The 23,849-nt window shown below is 37.9% G+C and overlaps 1 protein-coding gene across 4 annotated transcripts in view; it reads right to left on the bottom strand.

The window, feature by feature from the left end:
* Window positions 1-14,277: 14,277 nt before the first annotated feature.
* The window catches only part of CPPED1 (calcineurin like phosphoesterase domain containing 1), a 49,776-nt gene continuing 40,204 nt past the window's right edge, over window positions 14,278-23,849 (bottom strand). For all 4 annotated transcript variants that reach the window (XM_027791819.2, XM_055805482.1, XM_055805483.1 and 1 more), the window contains one exon: window positions 14,278-15,473. In XM_027791819.2, the coding sequence (XP_027647620.1) occupies window positions 15,241-15,473 (233 nt within the window). In that variant the 3' untranslated portion in view covers window positions 14,278-15,240. The remainder of the gene's footprint in view (window positions 15,474-23,849) is intronic.

The following is a 23,849-nucleotide window of genomic DNA, read 5'->3' as shown; positions in this document are numbered from 1 at the left end:
CACACTTGACAATCCAACCAGATGACTGACATGCTTTATCAGCTGACTTCAGCTGTGGAGCACTCGTGAAGGGTAGGGACTTTTTTGTCTTTCAGGAGAAATATTGTGAGCTGTGAACCAAACTGATCATCTGCTCTGTCTTAAGCAGAAAGTAATGGTGATCTAAGTGTATTCAGTATCTCAAAGCAGTTATTTTGCTTTCTTGGTCTTAATTTCCCTTAAACAGTATCATCCAGCAGAAAGTAGAAAACATGTTGCTGAGAGTGAAGTCAAAAGCATATGATGAGTGCAATTGTACAATCTGAAGCATACCTCATCGTTTCTCTCTGTTAACACACAGTGTAATTAATGTGTAAAGATGAGGGGGAGTTCTAATTATGCATTTACTGAACATGACATGTTGTAAGATCATTGACAGCTAATTAGAAACTTCCAAACTTGTTCAGCACTCAAAGACCTTTTGTAATCAAATATAAATTTCAAATTTATGCCTTTGTATCTAACCTTATGTATATTCTGTTTTCAGTGGCCTTTAATAAAAACACACACCAGAACTTCAGAGGATTCAAAATGTTGACTAGTTTCCTCTTGCACTAATTCCTGTAGAGTAAGCACAAGAGCTTTTAGAAAAAGTTCAACAATTTAATTCACTAACCAGACATATATACATAAAAAGAATATTGATATCCTTTATAAAAAATAACATAGGAAGGGTAGAAAGGATATAGGTGTTGTGGTTTAACCCAGCAGGCAGCTGAACACTACATAGCTGCTCGCTCACCCCCCACCTCAGTGGGATGGGGGAGAGAACTGGAAAAAAGGTAAAACTCATGGGTTGAGATAAAGGCAGTTTAATAGAACAGAAGAGGAAGGGGGAATAATGGTAAAAGAATATGCAAAACGAGTGATGCACAATACAGTTGCTCACCAGCTGCTGACCGATGCCCAGCCACTCCTGGAGCAGTTTTATTGTTCACATGGTATGGAATATGGCTTTGGCCAGCAGGCATCAGCTGTCCTGGCTGTGTCCCCTCCCAGTGTCTTGTGCACCCCCAGCATACTTGCTGGCAGGGCCTGAGAAGCTGAAAAGTCCTTGACTTTGGAGTAAACATTACTCAGAAACAACTGCATCAGAGTGTTATCAACATTATTCTTATCCTAAATCCAAAACCCAACATTGTACCAGTTACTAGGAAGAAAATTACCTTTATCCCAGCCAAAACCAGGACAACAGGAAAGGATATAGAAGCATTTATATCACTCTGATAAAGTTGTAAACCTTTTATTGCTGCTCTGTGGCTCACATAAGATACCCTTGCTGTCTTATTCTCATTCTTGGTTTTGAGGTGGCCATTCCTTATTTTCCTAATTGTCACTAAATACTGTAGGCAAAAACTTCAGAAGTATACAAAGACTGAGGAACCTATTTCCCAGCCCTGGACACACTACTTTCAGCTTAGAATAGAACACTTCTGCTGTTTGAATGGCGAAGCTAGCACCTTAGCTGCTTGGCCAGCCAAAGTGTCTTGGAAGATTTTGGCTAATGGTGGTACCTAGTGACAGAACTACTGGGTAAAAGAAGCAGGCATGTTTTTTCACCAGTTCTAGGTAAAAATGCTTGAATGAATTAATACTGCAAAATTTGCAATATGATTATTTGAAGAATGTATTGCCCTCATTCTGAAGTAGTATTACTCTGTACGCAAGATAGTGTGAATAACTTATTCAGCAATTTGTCCAAAACATATTATGAGATGTGTTCAATAAAATACATAACATTTGATTGACCTTGATTCAGAGTACTGATGTCCTAATTTACAAGTGGGGTAAGGAACTAAAATCACTTCCACATGTTTTGGTTGATGCTAAATACTAGGTATTAAATTTTCCCGGTACCTTTGCTACTTCTACACTGCGCTTAGTGAAATTTAATGTCCAGGAGCAGAGATGATGACAGGCTGACACTTCTGAATACAACCCTTCCAAACAGTTTGATACCAGGTCAAGTAATCAAATTAGGATATTTCGGAGGATTACTAAGATTTTAATTTCCACCTCCTTTGATGTCACTTGGAAAGTGGCTAACAATTCCAGCAGATCAAAATGTTTTTGAATAATGTTTCTGGAGGCTTTTAGAGTCTTAATTTGAGTGAAACTTGGTTCTACTTTGCAAAGGCTGTAAGACTATTCGATCTCATAAGGCTTTCTTTACTAAAAAGCTTTCTTTGATAAATGGTTATTTTTATCAAGGCTTCTAAGTGCATTAAAATGCATTAGTCACATGTCTGGTTCAGTACTCATCACTGAAATATTAGCTACTCGGGGCTGAGGTGATAAAAAGGTGCAATGCACTTGAATACTCAGTAGTACATCACTTGCTGTCATGGTACCAGTTTTCAGGGGGAGTTCAGTCAAAGAAAGTTCAGTCTGTGAAAAAACCCCAGCTATCAGTCTATCCTTTATTCTTCTTTCCTACGTCTCTGAATGTGGAGTGCTGGCTGAACAATTTCCCTGACTGTTTCTGGACACAGGTGTTAATTTAAAATAATTTTATTGAATCTAAGTTGACACCATCAGTGTCTGAATTTATCCTGGTCCCTCTGTAGTGCTTCAGTGTCTGATATAGTAAGAAATCCTACACACAGTTGGAGGCCCTGTTAAGTTTCTGCAGTGAAAATGCTGGACATAATTTAGTTTTCTGGTAGCATTAATGAGTCAAAGATGAACATAAACATTGCAGAAAAGGTTGTCTTGAGTTCCCCAGCTGAGAAATAAATAGAACTGATGGATGCACACTATATTTGCTAGTTCTTTGTTGTGTTAAAAAATGAAGGATTCTGATCTTATTTTTTTTTTCTTTTAGCTTGACTGTTCTTGCTGAGAGACTTCACAATGAAGCCTTTTTTCACCTCCCCTGTCAAACAGTGACATGCTTTTTTTTTAAGGAAAGCGAGGGGTTATGATTTGTTTAGGCAAACTCTTTCCTGTGGCCTTGTAATGAGTCAGGCTGCTCCAGTGTTTTCCTACAGGGAAGACAGCTCATGTTTAAAGCCGCAGATGGGCTGACTGGTCAGTGCAGGATAAGAAAGATGTAACTGCATTCATCCATGCAGTCAAAATAGTAATTAAAAAAAGCCCCAAGTTCTGTTTGGGTTTTTTTTGGTTTTTTTTGTTTTTTTACTAATAGCATTTACAAATATTTTGCTTAAACGTTTAATTTCTAGAGATACATTCCTCACTCTATAGAAACTACTTGCAATGGAGTATTTCTACAGCTTGCTTTTAGCATTGATATAAAGAGGAAAAAGAGATAAACATCTGAGAAGAAAGCTATAAAACAGTGTATTGAGACACCCCAGAAGCAGGTACTTGAGATCAAAGTAAATTGCAGCAATAAATCTTCTGCTTGTTAAATGTATATAAAGAACTTTAAAAGAAAATTGCAAACTTTTCTCTCAGCCCATAAGTTCAGAAGGTAAGAAATAAACCTTAATGATAATTATTAAATTAAGGATTTGTATACTCCATGGCACTTGCAGAACTGTGTTTTTCCTCATGGGGATACAGTCCTAGACATCTTCTGTAGGTTTCGGGGTAAGAAGAGATTTATTTCTCTTAAAGTATATTGAATTAAAGATTCATTAAAATTTGATCATATTTGCCAAATTGTTCCCTTTAAATATGTATATTATTTTGTAATAAGCAGTAATATTCACCAGTTAGTCTGTGGTGTGGTAGAAGTACATCATGAATGTATACTAACACTACTAATGCGAGTGAACTATGCCTTGTCGTTTTCAATATGCTGAAAAATTTTGAGTGCTGCCATCAAGCATCAGTTTGATTTCTGTCTCATTAACAGACCTTACTTAAAGATATCATTAATTCAGAGTTAACGGGAGGAATAATTAAATATCCTTTGTGTAGTGGTAGTTGAAATGGTAAGAAGCCACCAGTGAGCTGTGGGAAGATCAGTTAGAATTTACACTGTACCTGATAGATGAAGGTTTGCATTGAATATGTGCTTGAAGGTCTGTTTTGGTCATCTTTGAGGCAGGAGGTGAAGACAGCCAGTGGAGAATAAGCAAAGTCATCAGTAGTAAGGCAAAGGATTATCTCCCCATTGTAAAACAGACAATTCCTACAGCAAAGAAATACTTGAACAATCAATTGCTCGAGCTAAAGCAGACAACTAATTCCAGTATTGGCTAGCCACTTCACTTAAAAAAATTAGGTCAACCTCGGCAGCCATGGTTCACTGAGATTTGGTTGTAGAGCTGGAGTCTGAACCTCTGTCAGATCTCTGAGTCTGTCTTGACTAGGTTTTCTGGTTTACAGTCAACTACATTTTTTTCTGCTAAGGCTCTGTCAGGCGATGTCCTAATTTCAGAACAATATCTTCACAATGTTTCAGTCCCCAAGGGCAGTATCTACACCAGATTTAATTAAAACTGGGAATGCTAATCAGCAGGTCTTCCTGTAACTGTGAGATTTCGAAGACTGCAGTCACTATCCCAAAGTTCAGTGGCTTTTGCATTCAAACATTGTGGGAAACGCTGAAATAATGTTCCTGGGTCACAGATCTCAGAGTCTGTAGTGCCAGTGTTCCTTACAGTGGAAACTTCTGAATAGTGGCAAGTTCATTTGGGGATAGTATGTCTTCGGATACCTCGATATAAGGGTTGCATAATTGAATTCTATAACAAATACCCTTCCTACATTTGCAAAATATAAAATAACAGCAAGACTTTTTACGGATGAATCTGTGTAAGAAAGATATAAAAGACCTTGAATAATTTAGTGCCCTTCTTTGCAACGATTGGATCACATTTCTGCATTATAGCAGATTCGTGTTTCGAGGTCCTGAGGCCTTGGTTAGACAGATTGTCCTAACCAGAGCATCTCAGTTGCCCTTATGGCCTGTGCAACCGGATTTTCTTCCCAGAGTGTGTGTCCTCCCAGGGGACAGGGGGAAGCAGAAGCATGCTCAAAAGCTAGGAAGTACGTGAATGTCCTGAAGTGTAGCAGTTGCAACTAACAGTCAAACTCAGTAAGGGGGAGAATGAATTACTTTGCTGCTTTAAAGAAAGAAGAGGGGAGCAAAGAAGAGGGAATCAAGTGAAGATAGTAAGCAATAAATGTAAATGCTTAAATTTGCATTGCTATAATGTTGTCTAAGAGTACGGAAATTTCATGGGTTATATTTTACTTCCACAGGAAGTTTTGTGTTTATATTTAATTTCTAGGAACCCAAGGGCAAAGCAAAGCAATTAAAATGTTGAAGACTTAAAAATAAACTTCTGAAGCTTCAAGTAAAATACCTTTAGCTGATTAGCGCTACAATGTATCTTTAATGAGAAATAAATTAGGATTGCATTATTTCTTAGGAGGATAAGGAGAGGCATTAGATATCTGCTTTGATAATGGAGAGCTTAGAAATAATGTAAAACTGTGAGCTGCTTTTCTAAAAGAAGTTAGGAAACTTCTATATGGCCTAATGCACAGATAAGGAAAATGGTGAAACTAATAAATTTGTGAAAGTCTAAATGCTTATTGTGAGGTGAATTTTAACACAGTCCCATCATTCTTCTGATTTGTTTAGACTCACCCCTTTGATACGTATCTGTGTGTCTCCATTTTTGTCAAATCATTAGTTTGTCTTGGAAGTCTGATTTTAATGCAAGCTATATAAAAAGTGCAGGTTGTAAAATTTAGAATTAATGTTGAATGACCCACATATAAAATACTACCTCCTGTATCATTTACCCACAGCAAACAAAATTCTATTAAAAACAGGGCTCAAAAATACGATTTACAAAATATTTCTTCTTAGTTATCCTATTGTGGCAGTGTACCAAATGTAGGGAATAAGAACAGTCCTTTGATTGGGAAGATCCACAGCATTTATGTTTTAAAATCAATTGAATTTTAAATATGCGTTTACTGTCTGGGTTAAATTGCTACACAGTGAAAAGGAATGCTGTTCTCTAAACAATAATTGCTCTATTTCAGCTCTCAAATTGGGTCACAGTAACAGACAGCATTCTCTGTTCTTTCTTTCTGTCTCTTTTTCCTTGCTTTCATGAAAAAGTGATTGAGTACACCGCATTATGGCAGTGTACTCATAAAAATACTATTTTGGTGAAGGATAGATCCTCTTCCTCACCCCTGATTTTGATGGAATTGTATTGTAAAACACCTTGAGGAAGAACGTAGAAATCTGCGGTCTGAGCAAAATTTGCTGAAATGCACTGAATGAGTATAGCAATCCCAGGTGTTGCTGGAATTTGTTTTTAGTAATGAACACTTCACCTTCTGTATAGGACTGTGGTAAAATGAAATAAATTGGAATGATTAATCTTACACTATTTTACAGTAGTCATGTTCCTAAACATGCTTTTTAGTCAGAAAAGAAGGACTGGGTATGAAGGGGAAGTGGTCTACAAAGCTAACGTGCTACATCGCTTATATATCAAATTGCTCTGACAATTAAATAGGCTGGGTAGAGTTTTTTAGGTGGCCACAGCTGTTACCTTGTGAGTCAAAGCAGGAATGCTTTGGCTCAGCCTGCTTTTTACTGAAGTATGTGCATATTTAAAAGGGTATTGATGGGATCTGTGGAGCTGCAAGGAAATACTTTGCCCTGGTTTGAACACAGTGAACAACAGGGCAATTGGGGAACCTACCCATATGGTATACATAATGTATAACATTAATCAGTATTTATGTTGTTAACAGTGAAAATTTCTTGATGTTGCGTTGCTGTGAGTACCCATGTTTGACAAATGCCATAGACCAGATTGAGCCACTCGCTAGCAGAGAACTAGTCAAATAGCCTGCGGGAGCACCCATGCACCTGAAGAGTGTCAGGGAGAGGATGGTGTTGACATCCAGCTGACGAAGGTAGCCAGTAGCATGTACTGAGTTGCTTCCCAATACTCTTTCATTTCTTCCCCACGTCTTTATGTTCTTTTTTACATGTCTTCCAGTTTGCATCCTGCTGGGTGGAAGGTGGCTTCATGGGGTAAAAGATCAGGCCCTGACCTGTTGACTTCTGCCCTAGCCTTATTGCACTGAGCCTCGCCCATCCTATCTTAGATTTAATCTATAACTCTGAGGTAAGTCCACAGGAGTGGGAGGGCTTGAGGGGAGATGGTGGCAGAGGAAACAGAATGAGGAGCTTCACAGACAGTGTCTGAGCACATGTATGATGTTTCTGTCAGCTCGTGTCCTGCCTCTGCTGTGGTGGAGGGCTGGAATGAGACGTGGTGGGAACGGTGACTCCTATCTGCAGCTTGGAAAAAGTGAAGGAAAAAGAGGCAAAGGGAGTGGCTATAGTAGGGAAGTCTTCCTATCCCATCTGTGTTTTACTCACTGTGTAGAGGAGGTGTAAATTAATTGCTAGACCAGTGGAAGGCAGAAGAGGTTGGGTAACCTGGGTGAACTGCTTCAGTGGAATTAAGAGTTTTGACAGCAGGAATCTTGGTAAACCCAAATCAGAGAGCACTCATAAGTGAGAAACCTGAGGCATTATCTTTAATTAGTGTCTGGATTAACATAATGCTACCTGGAATGGATTGAATGCATGGTACTCTACATTTCTGTGCAAACGTGTCTGTGTACTACTACGCTTGCATGCTTCTTAGGAATAGAGCTGTTGCTGCAAATTCTGTGCGCAGCTGATGATCAGGGAAATGGTACATTTGTGTATGGGAGGGAGTAAGTGCTTTCATCCCCAAAACATTCCAAATCAGGTAGCAGTGCTGGCATTGTTTAGACTTCAAAGATGTAAAAGATAATAGGCTCAATAAAAGTCTCTGGATGCTTATTAGCTTATGTTGTGTATAACCAGATCTATGACTGCTTTTCAGCTCTAATTGTCTTCTTTGTACATAACAGAATTTTCTGTCATTACAGTGCAGGGATGAATGGCAAAGATGACCTTTGTGTTGCTTTGTATTTAGGTTTTGTTTCAAAATGAGAAATGAAAATATTAAACGTGAAAAAATATGAGTAGGAATGTTAACCAGTATTTTTAAAGTAAAACACGTATTTTAACATGGTTTTTATTTGGCAATTTCTGAGGTGCATTTCTGTAAGCAGCAGAAGGCCTGCTGCCAAAGGGCACTTTGGTGTCTTTGGAATGAGCACATCTAGTCCAGAAGCTCAAATCTGAGGCATTCTTTTGTCTTTGGTAGACCCAGGATAGCTTAGGGATGCTGGATGCAAACAAACATGACACTTTGAAAAGTTTAAGATTTCCAGGATTTTTTTGTTTCCTAGCACAAATCTTCTAAGCCATTGAACAGCCATGTTGTTCAGAGAGGTGATTATAACTTGTAGTAGGCCTAAGTTTTGTCTTATTTTGGTTTATTTTACCTTTTCTGGTATATTTTTTTTTTTTAGGATGAGTGTATTTTGTTGCCTTAGCAAAAGTAGGTGTTTCCTGAAGGTGCTGGGAATGATAATATGAGCTATGGTTAGTATTGGGAGCAAGGGTCAGAGGAAGAGGTTGAAGCAAATGTTGCAGTGACATAAAATATCTAAGGTTTGAACTCAAGTAGAAGTTTATAGTTGCATAAAAACCACCCTTCCCACAAACCTTCACAGATCAAGTAGCTGCAACATGGGCATGCAGCCAGCTGTTTTGTTTGTTAAAAGATTGTCCTGGACACGCAGAGCATGGCTAGTCCCTGTATTTGTATTACGTAGCCTTGTTGCAAAGTAAGGATTTTGGTGATTTGGAAGTCAGCTACAACCTTTTCCAATGCCCAGTGGCTTCTAGCCCACACCTTGCCCTTTCACCTTAGCAGAGTAAGAGCTAGTTATGGATAGAGGTAAACATTGTCTCCTCCAGAGTTAGCCTAACCTTAACTAAAGGTTAGGAATCTTGTCTAAATGACACCTAGATGATCACTGTAGTCAGTAGAGGCATCTTCAGGGGCAATTCAGTCCATCTCGCTTACACATCAGTTGCAGGATAGGATGAATTACCTGCTGGAGTTCCATACTTCTGTGTGTAGGAAGGAATCTAGTTGCCCAGACTGGAACACCAGCTGAAGTAAAGTGAGATGGCTCCATCTCCTCCTCATTAGTTATGACAGCCCAAGGCTTGGAATTAAGTAAGGATAAGCCTAAGTTTAGCTCAGGCTTTGTAAAAAAAAAAAAAGGCAGATTTATTTTCTTTGTGCTCTGTGTCCTATTAGCACCTTCTTGGCTTCAGTGCTTGCGGTGCGCCGGAAGAACCATGTTCTTCTGTGGCAGTATTATCGTTGTCTCACATGTATCCAAATACAAGTCATTAGTTTCCTAGCTGGTGTGCTGTTGACATATTATTCAGAAGATTTCTGGACAGGCAGGTTGCCGTGTGTGGGCCTGCTGATTTCAGTTCATTACAGCAGTATGAGATACATTCCTATATTTCTGTGCCTTTTTTAATATGGAAATGGGTGAGAAAGATTGGAATAAATATAGATAATGCCATTACAAGTTCATTCAAAAGGCCACATTGTATTTTTTAACAGCGCTATAACTTTCTAAACAATGTTCAAGAAAGACAGGGATATATTTAGAAGATTAATGTTTCAATTGCTGGCTACCTGAAAGTGAAATAACACCAGTATAATTTTAAATAGGACGAGGCCTAATGGGCCTCCTAGAGGAAAAAAGCTGTTTATTGGTAGAAATGTAGTGAACTACCTGCATTTGACAGAGTGCTAATGGAGGGGATTACTTCTAGAGAAACAAATGAAAATGTCAATTAAAAAAAAAAATTAACAGCTGTCTGAGTTGTGGGGTTTTTTTTCTTCTTAAAATTGCTGGGTATGTTTTTGGTATTGAGCGAGGTTTGTGTCTGTTGCCTTACTTCTGTGGGTGGTGTCACCTCCCCCCCCAACATCCCGTCCCATGTCGTCGTGTGTCAGTCCGTTCCCCCCCCCAGTATCTGCTGCATCACAGTTGGATTCCATTTAGATTGGAGGCCAATTTAATATTCCGGTTTGATGCTTTTTTTCTATTATATGTTTTATTTTTCCGTTTTTTTACAGAGCACAGGCCTGCATTTATCAGCTTTGAATTGCCTAATCTTCAGATGACTGAGTAACAATTAATAAAACCCCTTTATGTTGGGGAGAATGGGGTTAGAATAGGTGCAAACTTCTCATGAGACCTTGCTCCCTAGTAAGAGGAAATAATTTTGCTAAAACAGATAATCTAAAAATACCATGACAGCATCCATTGTGCTTTCAAGCAGCCATTGGAATAACCTTAAACATGGTGGATGTGGAAGCTGCCACATGCCAGAATGGAGCTGTAGCAGCAGATTCACACCTTGGGCCTTAACGTGCCTGGCCATAGAAAGGTTTCTTATATTAGCTCTCTTTTTAGTAAATGTCTGCTATTTGCCTAAGAAATTTGCCCCTCTGCTGGATGTTATTTTGGTAGTGGATCATGGCAACTGGCTGCTGGTGGCCCTAAAGCATCTGGCTTTGCATTTCCATACCTGCCAGTGGTGTGACGTCTCATGTCACCGTAGAGTAGGCAGATAAAGAAGTTCCTACTAACTGTAGAATATTAGTGAAGTTGAAATTCCCTCTTTACAATTTTCTACTGCAAACCAGCATTTCTACATGGTGACTGTCACAAAGTAATAGGTAATGTCAGGGTTTGCTTGGCAGGCAAGCTTTCTGATAACTAATGTGTGTGTAAATGTTTCCCTTGGGTTAAGGGATACTGCTGCATTCAAATAGTAGTTGCAAAGGAGACTTAATGAGACCATTAAGGGAAGAAGCTTATTCACAGCATTAACATCAGCTGAAACAATGACGTATTAGCCTGCAACAGCTTGTACGAAGACATACGGAAACAGAGGAACTGTGCATTTTTAAAGCAGTTTTGTATATTTGCTTATGTTAGATGTGTCTAAGTATTTGTTCTCATAGCAGAATAAAAAACAAGCTACTTGAGGATCATGTCTGGAAAAACCAGATACTAGAAAACAAGTTGCAGTGCTGAGGCAAGAAAGCAGTCATTGAAGCTGAGTGAGCACAGGACATTGGGTCTGCAAATAGAGATGGTGGAAGAGACTTTACTTCTGCCACTGCCCCTTCCCAACATAAAATGTGATTAAGTTTTAACAAGACATCAAGCATTTATTGCCTGTCTGTAATCTCCAGAAGTTGAATACTGTAGTCCTATCAAAATACTGCCTCTTAAAACTTGCAAGACTAGCTGCTGGACACTAATGAACTAAAGGCCAGCAGTACACAAACAAGTGTATTCAAGGCTTAATGACCTTTCTGGAAAGATTTGGAGGAAGTGTGTTTCTAAATTCGTTGCCTACACTGAAACTGACAAACCAAGGTAGATCTCAAAGACTTTTTTAATAATTTTTCTCCTGTTCGTAGGTCTCCACCTCAGATTATGTAGCATTTGGTTACTTTCACAGGTTGTTCTGGTGTTCTCATATGAATTTTCCACATTTAATAAGTCATCAGGGGTTACCTCAGCCTTTTAGCTGCCTGCAGGAAACCAAAATTAATTGTGGTCAAGATTTTTTTTCCTTCTCTGCCCAACCCCTTGAGTCCACAGAAATGCATGAGGACTCTATCCCTGTTTCATCAGTAGTTAGAACTTGTAGTGACATCGTGTTTAAAAGTCAGTCATATGCTGACAGAGAGTTACAATTATCAGCCCTGCTGGAGATACAAAATTAATGTCCTTAACATCAAAATATGTTTTTTTAGATTATAATTAGTGTCTCCATGGGTGGATTGTTTCATAATTTACCATAATATGAATTATTTTACTTTACATAAACAAGATGAGGCACTGTGACCACAAGGACCTCTGCCATTTTAGATTAGTTAAAGCATCAGTATCAATTCTAAATTAGCCAATTATGCTAGGAAAAGTGATCAAAGAAAATTTGTCATTTATGCTGGTAAAAAAAGCGCATTCCTCTTTTATTTTTTTAACTCTGCTTCATACAGCAATGTCCAGCAACACACTGTGGTTAAAAGTCCTCCTTCCCATGATTGTATTATCTAAATGAGGATGTGTTTTTCATGTGAGCTGTACATAATTGCATCCACTTCATATGAATGAGAAATTGGGTGGAGGTTTCAAGTTGTCACTCAAAGTAAGAAATGTTTTGCAACAATGTACATTGCAAGGGAAATAGATTTTATTTATTTTCCCTCTATCTTTGATTTTAGGATGCCCAAAAGTTTAGTATGTGTGCTAACTTAAGACTACTCTTGTAGACAATGGCAAAATTAGCAACTAATGAAATGCTGGATACCCCTTCCTATTTCAGGTAGTGCAGGCAATTCTCAATTCACTGAAATGAGGCATGGGCTCAGTACTCAGGTCAAAGTACTGCAGAGGCCATTCCTCTGTGTCAGCTGACGTTACGTTCATCAGAATGTCAGGCTACAGAGTAGTAATAATGCACACAACTTGCTGGTCTCTCACAGTTTAATTTTCTTCCTTTGAAAACTTGCAGGGTAAGAACCCAAATCATTATCTGCCATGTTTCAAATATGAAACTCAAGAGAATATTTTTCTTCATCTTGTGAAGTTAATTACATTTGTCATCAAGTCTTTAAGACTATATCTGGGTTCTTCTACTTTACCATCTAGTTCAGTAAACAATAATAGAAGTACACTCACTACTTAGTGATCACCTGTCCTCCTATCATGAACACATGGGATCGAAATCCAGGCAAGAGCCTACAAAACACGTATGGCTACACAACGCTAGTGTTAGGTCCCACAATCCTACACAGGGCAAGGATTTAATTAAAATCAGCAGCCCAACTTTACTGTTTTATAAACCTCCACACTGAAGACAAATCTGGTAATATTTTTACACATGAACATTACAAGATATTCTTAGAAATCACTAAATAAAAGAAGAATTTAGGATATAGAGAAACCTTTATTTTTAAAACTGAACTTAAGCTTTGTACTTAAGTGGTATTTTCATGACAAAATGCCATGGAATTTCTTCTGGTGAAGTGACACATGAAAAAAAATACTATTAAGAATCAAAATTATGCTTATATAAACATTTATGATGTATAGTAGTACACTGTAACTCTGAAAATTTAGAACACTATATACTACTACTATTAGCATTTTCATATTTGTGGGAAGACTTTCTCCCAAAGTTCTGCTTCGATCTCCCAAGCTTTATATATATATATAGTTAAAAATTATATCCTTTAATAAACAGGCATATTTAAAAAACTGTTTAAATTTTTCCTCCATTCAGCTTTGCAATATTGCGCTGGACCAGAGAGAATATTCCATGCTCAGATTATCTCAGGTCCCTCTGCTGAACTTCTTCATCCTCATGATATAAATTGACTTAAAAGGTTTAAATCAGAGAGAGACTATTCTTCCCTCTGCAAAACATAAACTAGCATTGTCTCATTCCTGAAACTGTTAATTAGCTGTGATTACAAAATAGCTCTCAGCTCTGTAAGACTAAATTTTAAAAGTAGTCAGTGGCTGAAGAGATATCTAAGTACATAGATTTTTAAAACCAGTATCTGAACTAATGAGTGCTTAACTCCAACGAAACTGCCACTTGGGTACTTAGGTACCTACCTATTGCAAAGTAATCTAGTCTTAGATTTTAGTTCTCATTTCCCAGATGTTCCCTTGAAAATGAGACTGTGAAAACATTCAACTAAGCGAAACCAAGTGGGGAATAAAAGCAAAATAATTTTCTTTCTTTTGGAATCAAACATTACCTGTGCCTAGGTTATTGTTATGGGATGGTAGCCCACATTTGGTCCTGTCCATCTGCAGGTACTGCTGGTTCACTGGTGCAAGGAAATGCTACAGAGGTAATTTTAGAATCTCACCAGTTCCACAAATCAAGCTTGAAGGAGCCTCCTAGATAAAACTGTTATGACTAAAATGTAGAGAAACTGACTCTTCAACACAGCGTTTCATCTCCCTCGCCCCATTTAAATACCTGTAATATCCTCTAGGGAACAATGTTGTATGTTAGTATACAGAACAATGGATAGAATGCATTACTTCTTCAGCCACTGTTGTTTGTGTTCTTTCCTCTTCAGGTGCTCAAGCTGCATGCTCTCTATTTCTAGATAGCCTGTGGCATGGATTATAGTATGTTCAACTAAATACATAAAAAATACAAGCAGGTATGTGTTAAATTATGTGAAGACTTTTTTTTTTCATATTTAACAGTAAATAAATAGGATACACTTGCTAAAAAAAAATAGGTAAATCGCAGCACACAAATTTCATTTTATATAATTTATTTTTAAAGACTTATCCCAGTGAAGAAAATACACTTTTTAGGGGTTTCAACATTCAATATTGTATAATAATACAGTAAGGCACTCTCATACTGCATTTGAAAATCAAAGCTCTCCCCTTGTCTAGGAATCAACAAAGTGACTTCTGATAACAGTATTATGTACAGAATATTCTCCCCATGCAATTATTCCAACTTTTGAAGCTATAGCAAGAATATGTGTTAATTGAATGGTAGTTAAATTTCAAAAGGAAAATAGTTTTTCCATGTTTAGTTTTTGTCAGGGGCACCTATATTAGCTTCATTTACAGACTTTCCATTACATAAAATCAGGATATAAAAAGACACCTGAGCTGTGACTGCTAAACAGAATGTGTTTGCTCCCGTATTTCTGCTGGCTCTGAAAAACTAAGGAAGTAACATATGGGAAATGGTAGAAAATACTATGTCTAGGTAACAAGATCTGATGCAAAGGTTGCTAAAAGTCAGTGGGACTGTGGTGATTTCAGAGGTTTTGTTTTTACAGAGTAAAAAAATGCCCCATTTATATTATCCAGAATGTAACAGAAATGAGTAAATTTATTGATGATAAAATAATTTCTCAATATGAAACTAAAATAGAGTTGTGTAGAAGCTACAACTCTCACTCTGATACGTTCCTCTCTCATAAGAAAGTCTTCTCTAGAAGCAAAGTAAAAATTCTCAGAACAGTTCTTTTCAATGATAGATTACCGTATTAGTTCTGCTATTTTTCCATACTCCTCACAGGTCTCATTTTCAACAAGATAAACATGTCAACAGCTTTCTTGTTATTTAGGATGATAACAAATTGAGATCTGTTCTGGGGCATGGTGCACAATCAGAAAACTGTAGCTTCACCTGGGGGAAGCTTTCTGAAACTTTTTATTTGTCTAATATGGAAAAAAAATCATACCATTTGACATAGCCTAATTTTGCTTTGCAAGCATATCTAGCAGCTCTTTCTCTATGCCTTGACTGCTCAGTTCATTTAAACTGTAGTATCTATGAACAATCTTTTCAGCTGTGACAACAACCACTCGAAGCCCATGCGTGTCTTCTCCCAGTTGACATCCTATTGCTGATGAAACCACCATTTCCAGTCCTCTGTAGGACCCTCCAGCATTCCTATGGTAATGTCCAGAAAACACAGCTTTAATGCCTGTTAAAGAAAAAAGGAAAAAAGAGAGTACACATTTAGTTAGCAGTTGCAGGTTATGTATAAAATGTGTTTACAATAAAAGATAATGCTGCAGTTATATGCTGAGGCTTACACAGCTGCTGGGGTTGTAGAGAAAGTTCCACAGCAAGTACAGCTACAGGTGTTATGTTTATCTTCATTCTTTAATGGTTCATAAAGCATAAAATTAAACCATCTATGTGAACTTGTATTTTAAACAAATAATTAGTAAACAGCAATAAATAATTCTAATAGTAATAAATAATTCATTCTGCTGTACTAGCTCTGCTTAGGGTTATTGGACTCCAACTTCTTTATGCTTACTACAAGGTGTGTTTGTCTTCTTGGTACTGCTTTGGCTAGAAAGAAGGAACACTCTAGAGGAGGTTGATTAAAATCAGAAAAAAATTTTCAGTGATAGCCTAAAGGATGATGCTACTGAAACATGAGTTGAAAGCCAAGGACTGCGGAGCTGTATTTGTCAATTAACAAACAAAATTTTCTAAGGAGAGCTTAAACCTTGTTTACCCAAGGCTAGTAACCTTAAAAAAAAAAAAAAAAAAGAGAAGATAATTTGTAATCTTTTCTCAAAGACATCAGCGGGGGTGGGGTGGGTATCCACTGATGGAACAGAGCCAGGTACATCAAAGAAACCAAATAAGCAGAAGAGGTTGTGAGTTATAATAAGAGGGGAAGAAAGATGAGAACAACCAAAAAAAGGAAAGGTTGACAACCTGCAAGAGGAGTCAGGCTTGGTAATGACGTGAATGAACATTTATCTAGTACAGGGTACAAAGCAAGCAGGTTTATTCTGATTTCCTCTGTATTTTTAATGATGTAAGGCTGTAATGTTTCTTTTCTTTTACAAAAAAATAGACTATTTATATATTTGGACTGTTTGGGGGTAAAAAACCCACTCCATTATAAACTTGAAAAGAAAGAAATACATTTGATCTATTGTAGGAGACAACAGAATGCTGTATTGAAAATTTCTGGGAAGGTTGCATGCAAGTAACATCCAGGCTTGGTCAGAAGTAGAAGAAAAGCTAAATGACAAGCATCAGCAGGTAAGGAGGACAAACATGTTTCATATTTAAGGCTTTATAATGTACTTTGAAATCCTTGGCCAAATCATTGTCTAACTGATGAGCCAAATGAATGTTTTAAAGTCCAACCATTCTTCCCCTTTTCTCAGAATACGATAATTGAACAAAAATTAAGTTTGCAAATGCTATCTGATTTTGACCAGCCTCTAAAGACGATCCATATGCCAGGTCTACTTGCCTGCCATACTCCTCAGTAGCTATGGGATTTTTGCAGAAATTTTGAAACCATTTCAAATCAAATGAAATTGTGTCATCCTCACCTCCACACCAGTAATTTCTGATTTTGTTTCTTCTACCTTGCAAACAGAAGCAAATAAATTGGTAGAAGCTGTATTTGCTACTCTGAATGACTTTTCTGATTGTCTTTAGAGGTCAACTTCATACTACCAAATAGATTATTTTCCCTTCCCCATGTGATGTTTTATAAATTTAGTCAAATGTTTTTATTAATACAAAATAATGAAACCTTGTTTAGTCTTGTGAGTCAAAAAAGTAAAGAAAAAGTCATTTTGATGCTAAGTAAGTATTTTTCCTGTCACAGTTTGTAAAACCATTAACAACAGAGTTGAGAACCTAGATTCTTCCTAAGAGAAAATACGCTATCATAGACAGGCATTTCATTTCCAGGTTATGTCACCAGTTAGCCATTCTGTGCACTGTTGATAGATACAGCTGAGCATCATAGTCAACAACATTTGTAGTTCAGCAAAAAAATCATTCATCAGCTTTCTTGCTAATTTAAGATGGTGCATATTTTATTTTGAATGAAAATGTGGAGTTAGTATAAATAGCTAATTTTACAAACAGGTTTCAGGATTAATTTTTGGCATGCTCAGTCTAAGATCCTTGGATTTCAGACTATTGCAGTTTCCTGAAGCTGCATCTAATGCTATTTTATACTGTTGTGAAACAGAAAAATTACTGGACCAGATGGGAATTTTGTTGTTTATCATCAAGTGCAAAACATGTAAATTAGTTTCATATTTTGTTACAGGAACTGCTTAGATCTGATGCTGATTTACAAAACTATTAGTGACAACTCAAAAATTTTCAAATGCACCTGAAGGATTTAGGTGTAATTTCTCTATTGAAATACAATAGGTTGTGTGCTCCTTAATCATAGTAACACTTTGATGGCTCTACATAAAGCATCTCAAAATATATTAATACTAAGTGACTCAGAAAACACTTCAAGTATTCCCTGACAACCATGACTAGATAGCCAGCAGGTCATCAAAATAACTGCCTACTTTATGAAACTGAATCTTTCCTATTAGTTTACTATGTTGGCTAAAAACCTGCTGTGCTATAACAGGAAAACGCTGGCACTATTCTATAGATGCTGTACCTTGCTGAACATAATTTGTGTTTAATTGAAAAATAAATTAACAAGCAAAGATCTAAACATGTGCCTGTTCCAGCAGAGGACAGCAGAGAAGGGTGAAGCTTAGCACGTGTGGGGACAAGCGCCAGCTATTATGGGCTGTGTGGGGTGTGCCCTGATGGCACTCCTTTCCTCTGCACACAGTGAGGGTCTTGTTTACCACCCCAGGTTAAAAGCTATCCTTAAATTCGCAGCACTGATAATTACCTTTCCAACCATTGTTTTTATCATTACAGAATAATGAGTAAGCCTATAAAGATACACAGGGACAGACACTGTGATGACAACATCAAACTTCATTTGTTATTTTTCATATATTCCAGCCATCTGCCATTCCATGCTTAACAGGTAAGAGATGCTTAGTCCTGTTCAAGTGGTAGGCCAGAGAATGGGTAATCTGTGAGATGCTATAACCTTAAATGACATATAAAAAACTCAAAAGCTAGCAGCAGGTGATTTTTGCCTTCAGACAGCAGAAAGTCTGGAAAAGAGTAGAGGCAATTTAAAGGCAGAGAGCTGTGATTAGGAATGCACTATAACTTCACAAGGAAATCCTTGTTTTTCTGGCCAGAAACACCTTCCACCCTTTCTCCTGCAGTAGCTTTAGACCTCTTTCACAGCAATGAAATGAAAAGGAAAGTGAGGTGAACTTGCTTTAAGACCGTTGGCTACATATGTCCTTTTCTTTTGTGGGAGTGATTTGAAGACTGATATAAAATATATAAACTAGGCTCAAAGTATTGTTAAAAATTAAGCAGCTTGGAAAGCAAAATATAAATTATTCTGCTGTGTGCCTGGTAAAAGCTGCACAGGCTTTCATATTTCAAAATCCAAGGCCTTCCCAAATAGCAAATGACTCAAGGTGGAAAACAGAGAATGATGTTACCTTTATATTGAACAGTGGTACATGGTCATTGTCAGCTAGAACTTGTCTGTTACCGTATTTTAGTTTATCAGTACTAATTTTCTTGTGCAGTGCAACCTGCTCATCTGTCTGGTGCATGAGTTACGCTTGTTAGTAAATCAGCATGATAACTTTGAGAGCTTGCTCTGACTCCGCTGCTGGGACCTAGAAAAACAGTTCATGGAGGTTTTGGGGGGCTTTTTTATTTGTTTGGTTTTAGTTTTTTTTTAAATCTTAGGAGAAACCCAGTCATAGAATCACAGACTCATTTAAGTTGGAAAGGACCTTTGAGATCATCAAGTCCAAGATTATCTTTGCCCCTCCTTTTGTTTCTAATGTATTTGTAAATACATTACGTGGCGGGCCGTACCAGACAAGGGAGTTTTCTAGTAACATCCCTTACCCAGGCCCCAGGGAGGCAGCAGACTTCCCTGGGGGCTGGGGCTGGTTGGCATCGCAGGCCCTCCACTTCTCTCAGAATACCTCAGAAGGCAAAGGTGGAATGTAAAAGCCCTGTGACATAATGGGCTTTTTGCACAGTTTCTGTACTTCCTAGATATTATTTGGGTCCATAAAATAATAATATAAAGATGTTTTACAACTGATGTTACAGTCAGTGTGAGCAGTCACTTCTCAACTGCTACCATGTTGTAGATTATTACAGTGACTGTTTAACATACATGTAAGTCAGTCAAGCAGCAGAACTAAGTGTTTCTTTCCTATTACATGCACACCTGTCCAAACCATGAGGCTGCACTTGCCACCTCCATCCCCCAACCCTTCTGCAGTGACAGACAGAATGTGTCCATCTAGAGCTGTTTATGGCATGGCTGGGCATTCTCTTCTCTTGCTTCCTAATACAGAGAGCAAAACTGAACATTGTGGGACCTTTACATATGACATCCTACTCATTAAAGTAGGATCCATCTTGCCTTGTGGCATTGTTTGTAAAAGAACAAGCCCTGATGGGCTAGGAGTGGATGCTGAGTAGATAAGACTGCTTACTGCAGCCTCTGAAGGCATTTGTGGGGAGAACATGACACACTAAGCTGAACGTTACCGATTTGCTTTCAACTTGGAGCTGCCTGTAATGGATCCACATATGCAGCACTTTCCTGTCCCTCAGGTGCTTAAATAAGGATCTCTGGCAGCATTCTAGATTCTACTCTTAGTCTCACACCTAGCATGGACCCAACTGTATCTTGGTTTTTCCTTGCAGAGCTAAGTGGCAGCTAAATGATCAAGGATTGAGCATTCAGGAAGCTCACATCTGGCCTGCTTGATTACTACACCACCTAGATCTGTAAAATACCCTTACCAGCTTCTGGTAAGTGACAGTACTACTATAGTAACAAGTTCTTTTCAGTATTTTCCACTTCTTCTGCAGGTAAGCAAAACTAGTCTATGAAAAAGTTAGTTAGGATGTAAACCCATGTTATACACTTTTAGTATGGGAAATAAGTGTGCTCTTTTTACTGGAAGCATCTGTGTTCCTAAAGTAGCATCGTGACACCATCCAGAGAATTTACAGAAGCCAAGACATTGTGACATTGTATATGTAAACCAACCCCCAACATACAGTCTCAGTGTGATTAGGAGGACAGAGGATACAAAATAAAGCAACTTTAGTTATGCTGTAAGAAAACAAAAGAGTCTCCCCTTGTCTGAAAATTCATGGGAAGATTTTTAGAAACCCATCCTAGACAGCAGGCAGACACCAGATAAAACGTTTGGCCCACAAATTGTGCAGCTTTTTTTCTTAGGCAAGTACTGCAGCTTCGCCATGATTATGTTTAACTCCTGCTAACTGCCTACACTCAAGAAGGTATTTTGGTATGGAACTGAAGTAGGAATGATTTGTAAGCAGTGCAGATGTCATACCTGCGACCAGAGAGGATGTGATTTTAAACCCCTTTTACCCCCTGTTGGCTATGGGTGGCAGATTCTGCCTAAACAAGCTGGTGTTTATGGGTACTGTTCAGCCTTTTAGCATATGTATGTCATTCAGATCCTAATTGCACTAGACAGGTGTTCAGCACTGAAATGCCCTTGCGGATCTAGCTGCTCTGCATCAGCCTCTGCTAGATTTTAGTATCTGCTTTAGATATCTCCCAGTGAAAATTCTGCCCAGACCTCAGGTACTCTTTATTTCCAGTGCTAGTATTAATTCTTGTTATTGTTATGTTACAGTATGTTACATCTTGAACAAAGAAACAAACAGGTCACTGCTATGTATTAATAGAAGTCTAACTGATGATGTTTTTTCTTCAATAGCACTTTTTTGTTCATTCAACTGTATTCCACTCACTTTTGTTAGTTAGCATAAGAAGGAAATGTGAACCACTCAATGCAATAATGCTAAGATGACAAGCAGGCAATTTACTTTGCTCTTGCTTTTGATCTTAAACATAAAAAGAATCTTAGAGATGTATGCACTCAATTTATTCATTTCAGATGTTTTTTCTGAAGTAATACTGGCAAGTTGCTAGGAACTCCTCCCCAACCCCCTTTCTTTTTCCTAAACTCTTGTGAGGAAAGAACAGTGTCTTGGCAGACCTCATTTTTATAGCCTGCTTTCTGGTATCCTCAGGTCAGTCAAATGCATCCAACTATACACAAAATAGTACAGTCCCTTCCCACTACAACAACAACAAAAAAAGGTAGAACAGTGATTTGGTTTTAATCCCTGGTTTCTGAAATAGCAGTTGGGAAAAGCTTTGATATAAAAGCTGTATGAAATACTAAACAAGAAATACTAAACAGCTACTGTGTAAATAAATGTCCAAAGGATGGCACCTTCACAAGAGTTCAGTATTTCATTTTCTATGAAATATATATAGTGATTTGAATTGAAATGTGACTGGAGGTTTCACAATATCCATTAATCAAAAAAAGCAGGATCCATTACTTCAAGATACTACTCATATCTAATGGATAATTCATTAAAAGAAAAAAGGGATTAAAATCAGAATAAAGTAAAAAACTGTACAGATAGTTACTAAACCCCCAGCACCACCACCAGAAAACAAACTACACACACTGTCTCTGCGATCATCATCATCTGACGTCAGACTACATAACAATACAACAGTTACCAGGTATCTGCTAGGGAGAAAGGGCCTGAACTGCCAAATTAATTTCTGATCAGAACAGGACTGGAAGCCAGAGACTCAGGTTGGGCACCATGCAGTGTTGGACACCACATCTTGCTCTGTCTGTTCTAAAACAGTCCCTGGATCATGAAAACACCTAAAACCAACGAGCCTCATGTCTGTACACTAAACATGAATCTTCAGAATCAATCAATGTACAAAAAAATCCATGTCTTTGAAAAGAAATATTTAAATACAGGAATTGATTCTGGTTTTAGTAAACCAAAGATTCCTCCTGCCATGCAATTTACCATCATTTTCTGTTCCAAGCACAAAAAGTCCTTTTTAGTTCTGATCTGACAAAGCTGAATCTGAAAGACAAAAAGATTTACTGTTTCCAGAGATCTGATCATAACTCTTTTTCCCTGCAGAATAATGTGTTCCTACTAAAGAAAGAAATACCTATTTTCGTACAAATTCTGAGCCCAAAGCAGCCTATTTAGCATAAATAATTCATGACATAACAACCAACCAAAACATGGATTGTTCAAGAGTCATCTGAAGAGATGTAATACTTAACATCTGTTGATAAGCCTTAGACGCCTCATTAGCCTAACCATGAAACAAGTTACTAAATACTTTGGTTTTATGCTAATTCACACACTGCATTATGTCAGTTCAGCCTGTAAGGCTACACAGTGACTTCGGCAAGGCAAGAGGGGTAATTGCTGCAGAGGGTAATTAATAGCTCAGGTAATTCATCATGCTAGCTTTGATGCTATCTGTATGTTCATTCATAAGCAGAATCTTTTAAAGCACAACTCAAGTTTTAAAAATCTGAAACAAAATTCGTATTTTAATTTGGATACCTTCTTCCAAGTTAAAAACTTGATATGAACACTTTGCTCATGGTTTCTGTTGTTGGCTTTTCTCAGTAGAAAATTCAAAACCGCCTCTGAAGACTTTCCCGTGCCCCCTCCCTGATTTCCAATGTCTGCTTTCTAAAGCCAGCTCACCACATAAGTAGTCCTCGCAGCACCTTCTGCAAGCTCTTGATTCGCATCTTTCTCAGTTTAAGAGCTCTGGCAAGATGGACAATTTTTACCAGCGTTTCCCATTTTCTCTTGGTTCTCATCAAGCTTTGTGAGCCAAAGCAGTACATGATTAAAAAGGGCTTTCCTTGCAGAGATGGTGTAATGGGTACTGTTAAACTGACTCATTGGCCCATTAGGAAAGGACATCGAAACAAGTATCTGAGATTTGCTTTGGCTGCTTCATGGAAATGATTTGTTCAGAAAGGGATGACCAGGCCAGCCAGGCTCAGGAGCCTGCGTAGAAGCATGTGTACAACCATCGCATCCTCACAGACTGCAGTAGCTCTGATTTAAAAGAGATTATTTTTTGTAATGATGACCATCTTACAGCGCTTCTGAGCCCCCAAACCAGACAAAGCAGAATAACGTTCTGAAAGAAACAGAGCTGTATACGAAATACCCACCCCCTCCTCCAGGACCGGTGATACTGGGAAAAATTTGAAAGACAACTTTAGCTGCCTTGGTGGTGTTAGCATGCTGTTGATTTTATTCCTGACAAGAATCAGATGAGAAAATAGTTCATTACCTAAAAAGAAGCTACGCACTGAGTATTATGCAGAAGACAGTTTGTCTGTTAGCAGGAGTAGCTAAGGTTGTTTTACAGAATTTTAAAAGTGCATCGTCTTCTTCCCACAAATTATAGTTTATCACTCAGAGAAACGCTTCTCAACAACAGTTCTGCGGCACCAGGGAAAAGGGTCAGCATGATTTTGACATAACTGCACTGTAAGAGAACAAAGGCATTTAGCTGTGTCTTATGGATAATTCCTCTGAGAGT

Source organism: Falco peregrinus, chromosome 5 (assembly GCF_023634155.1).
Source record: "Falco peregrinus isolate bFalPer1 chromosome 5, bFalPer1.pri, whole genome shotgun sequence".
NCBI classification, from domain to species: Eukaryota; Metazoa; Chordata; class Aves; order Falconiformes; family Falconidae; genus Falco; species Falco peregrinus.
The sequence above is the reverse complement of the archived record's forward strand: the minus strand, read 5'-3'. Positions and strand labels throughout refer to the sequence as shown.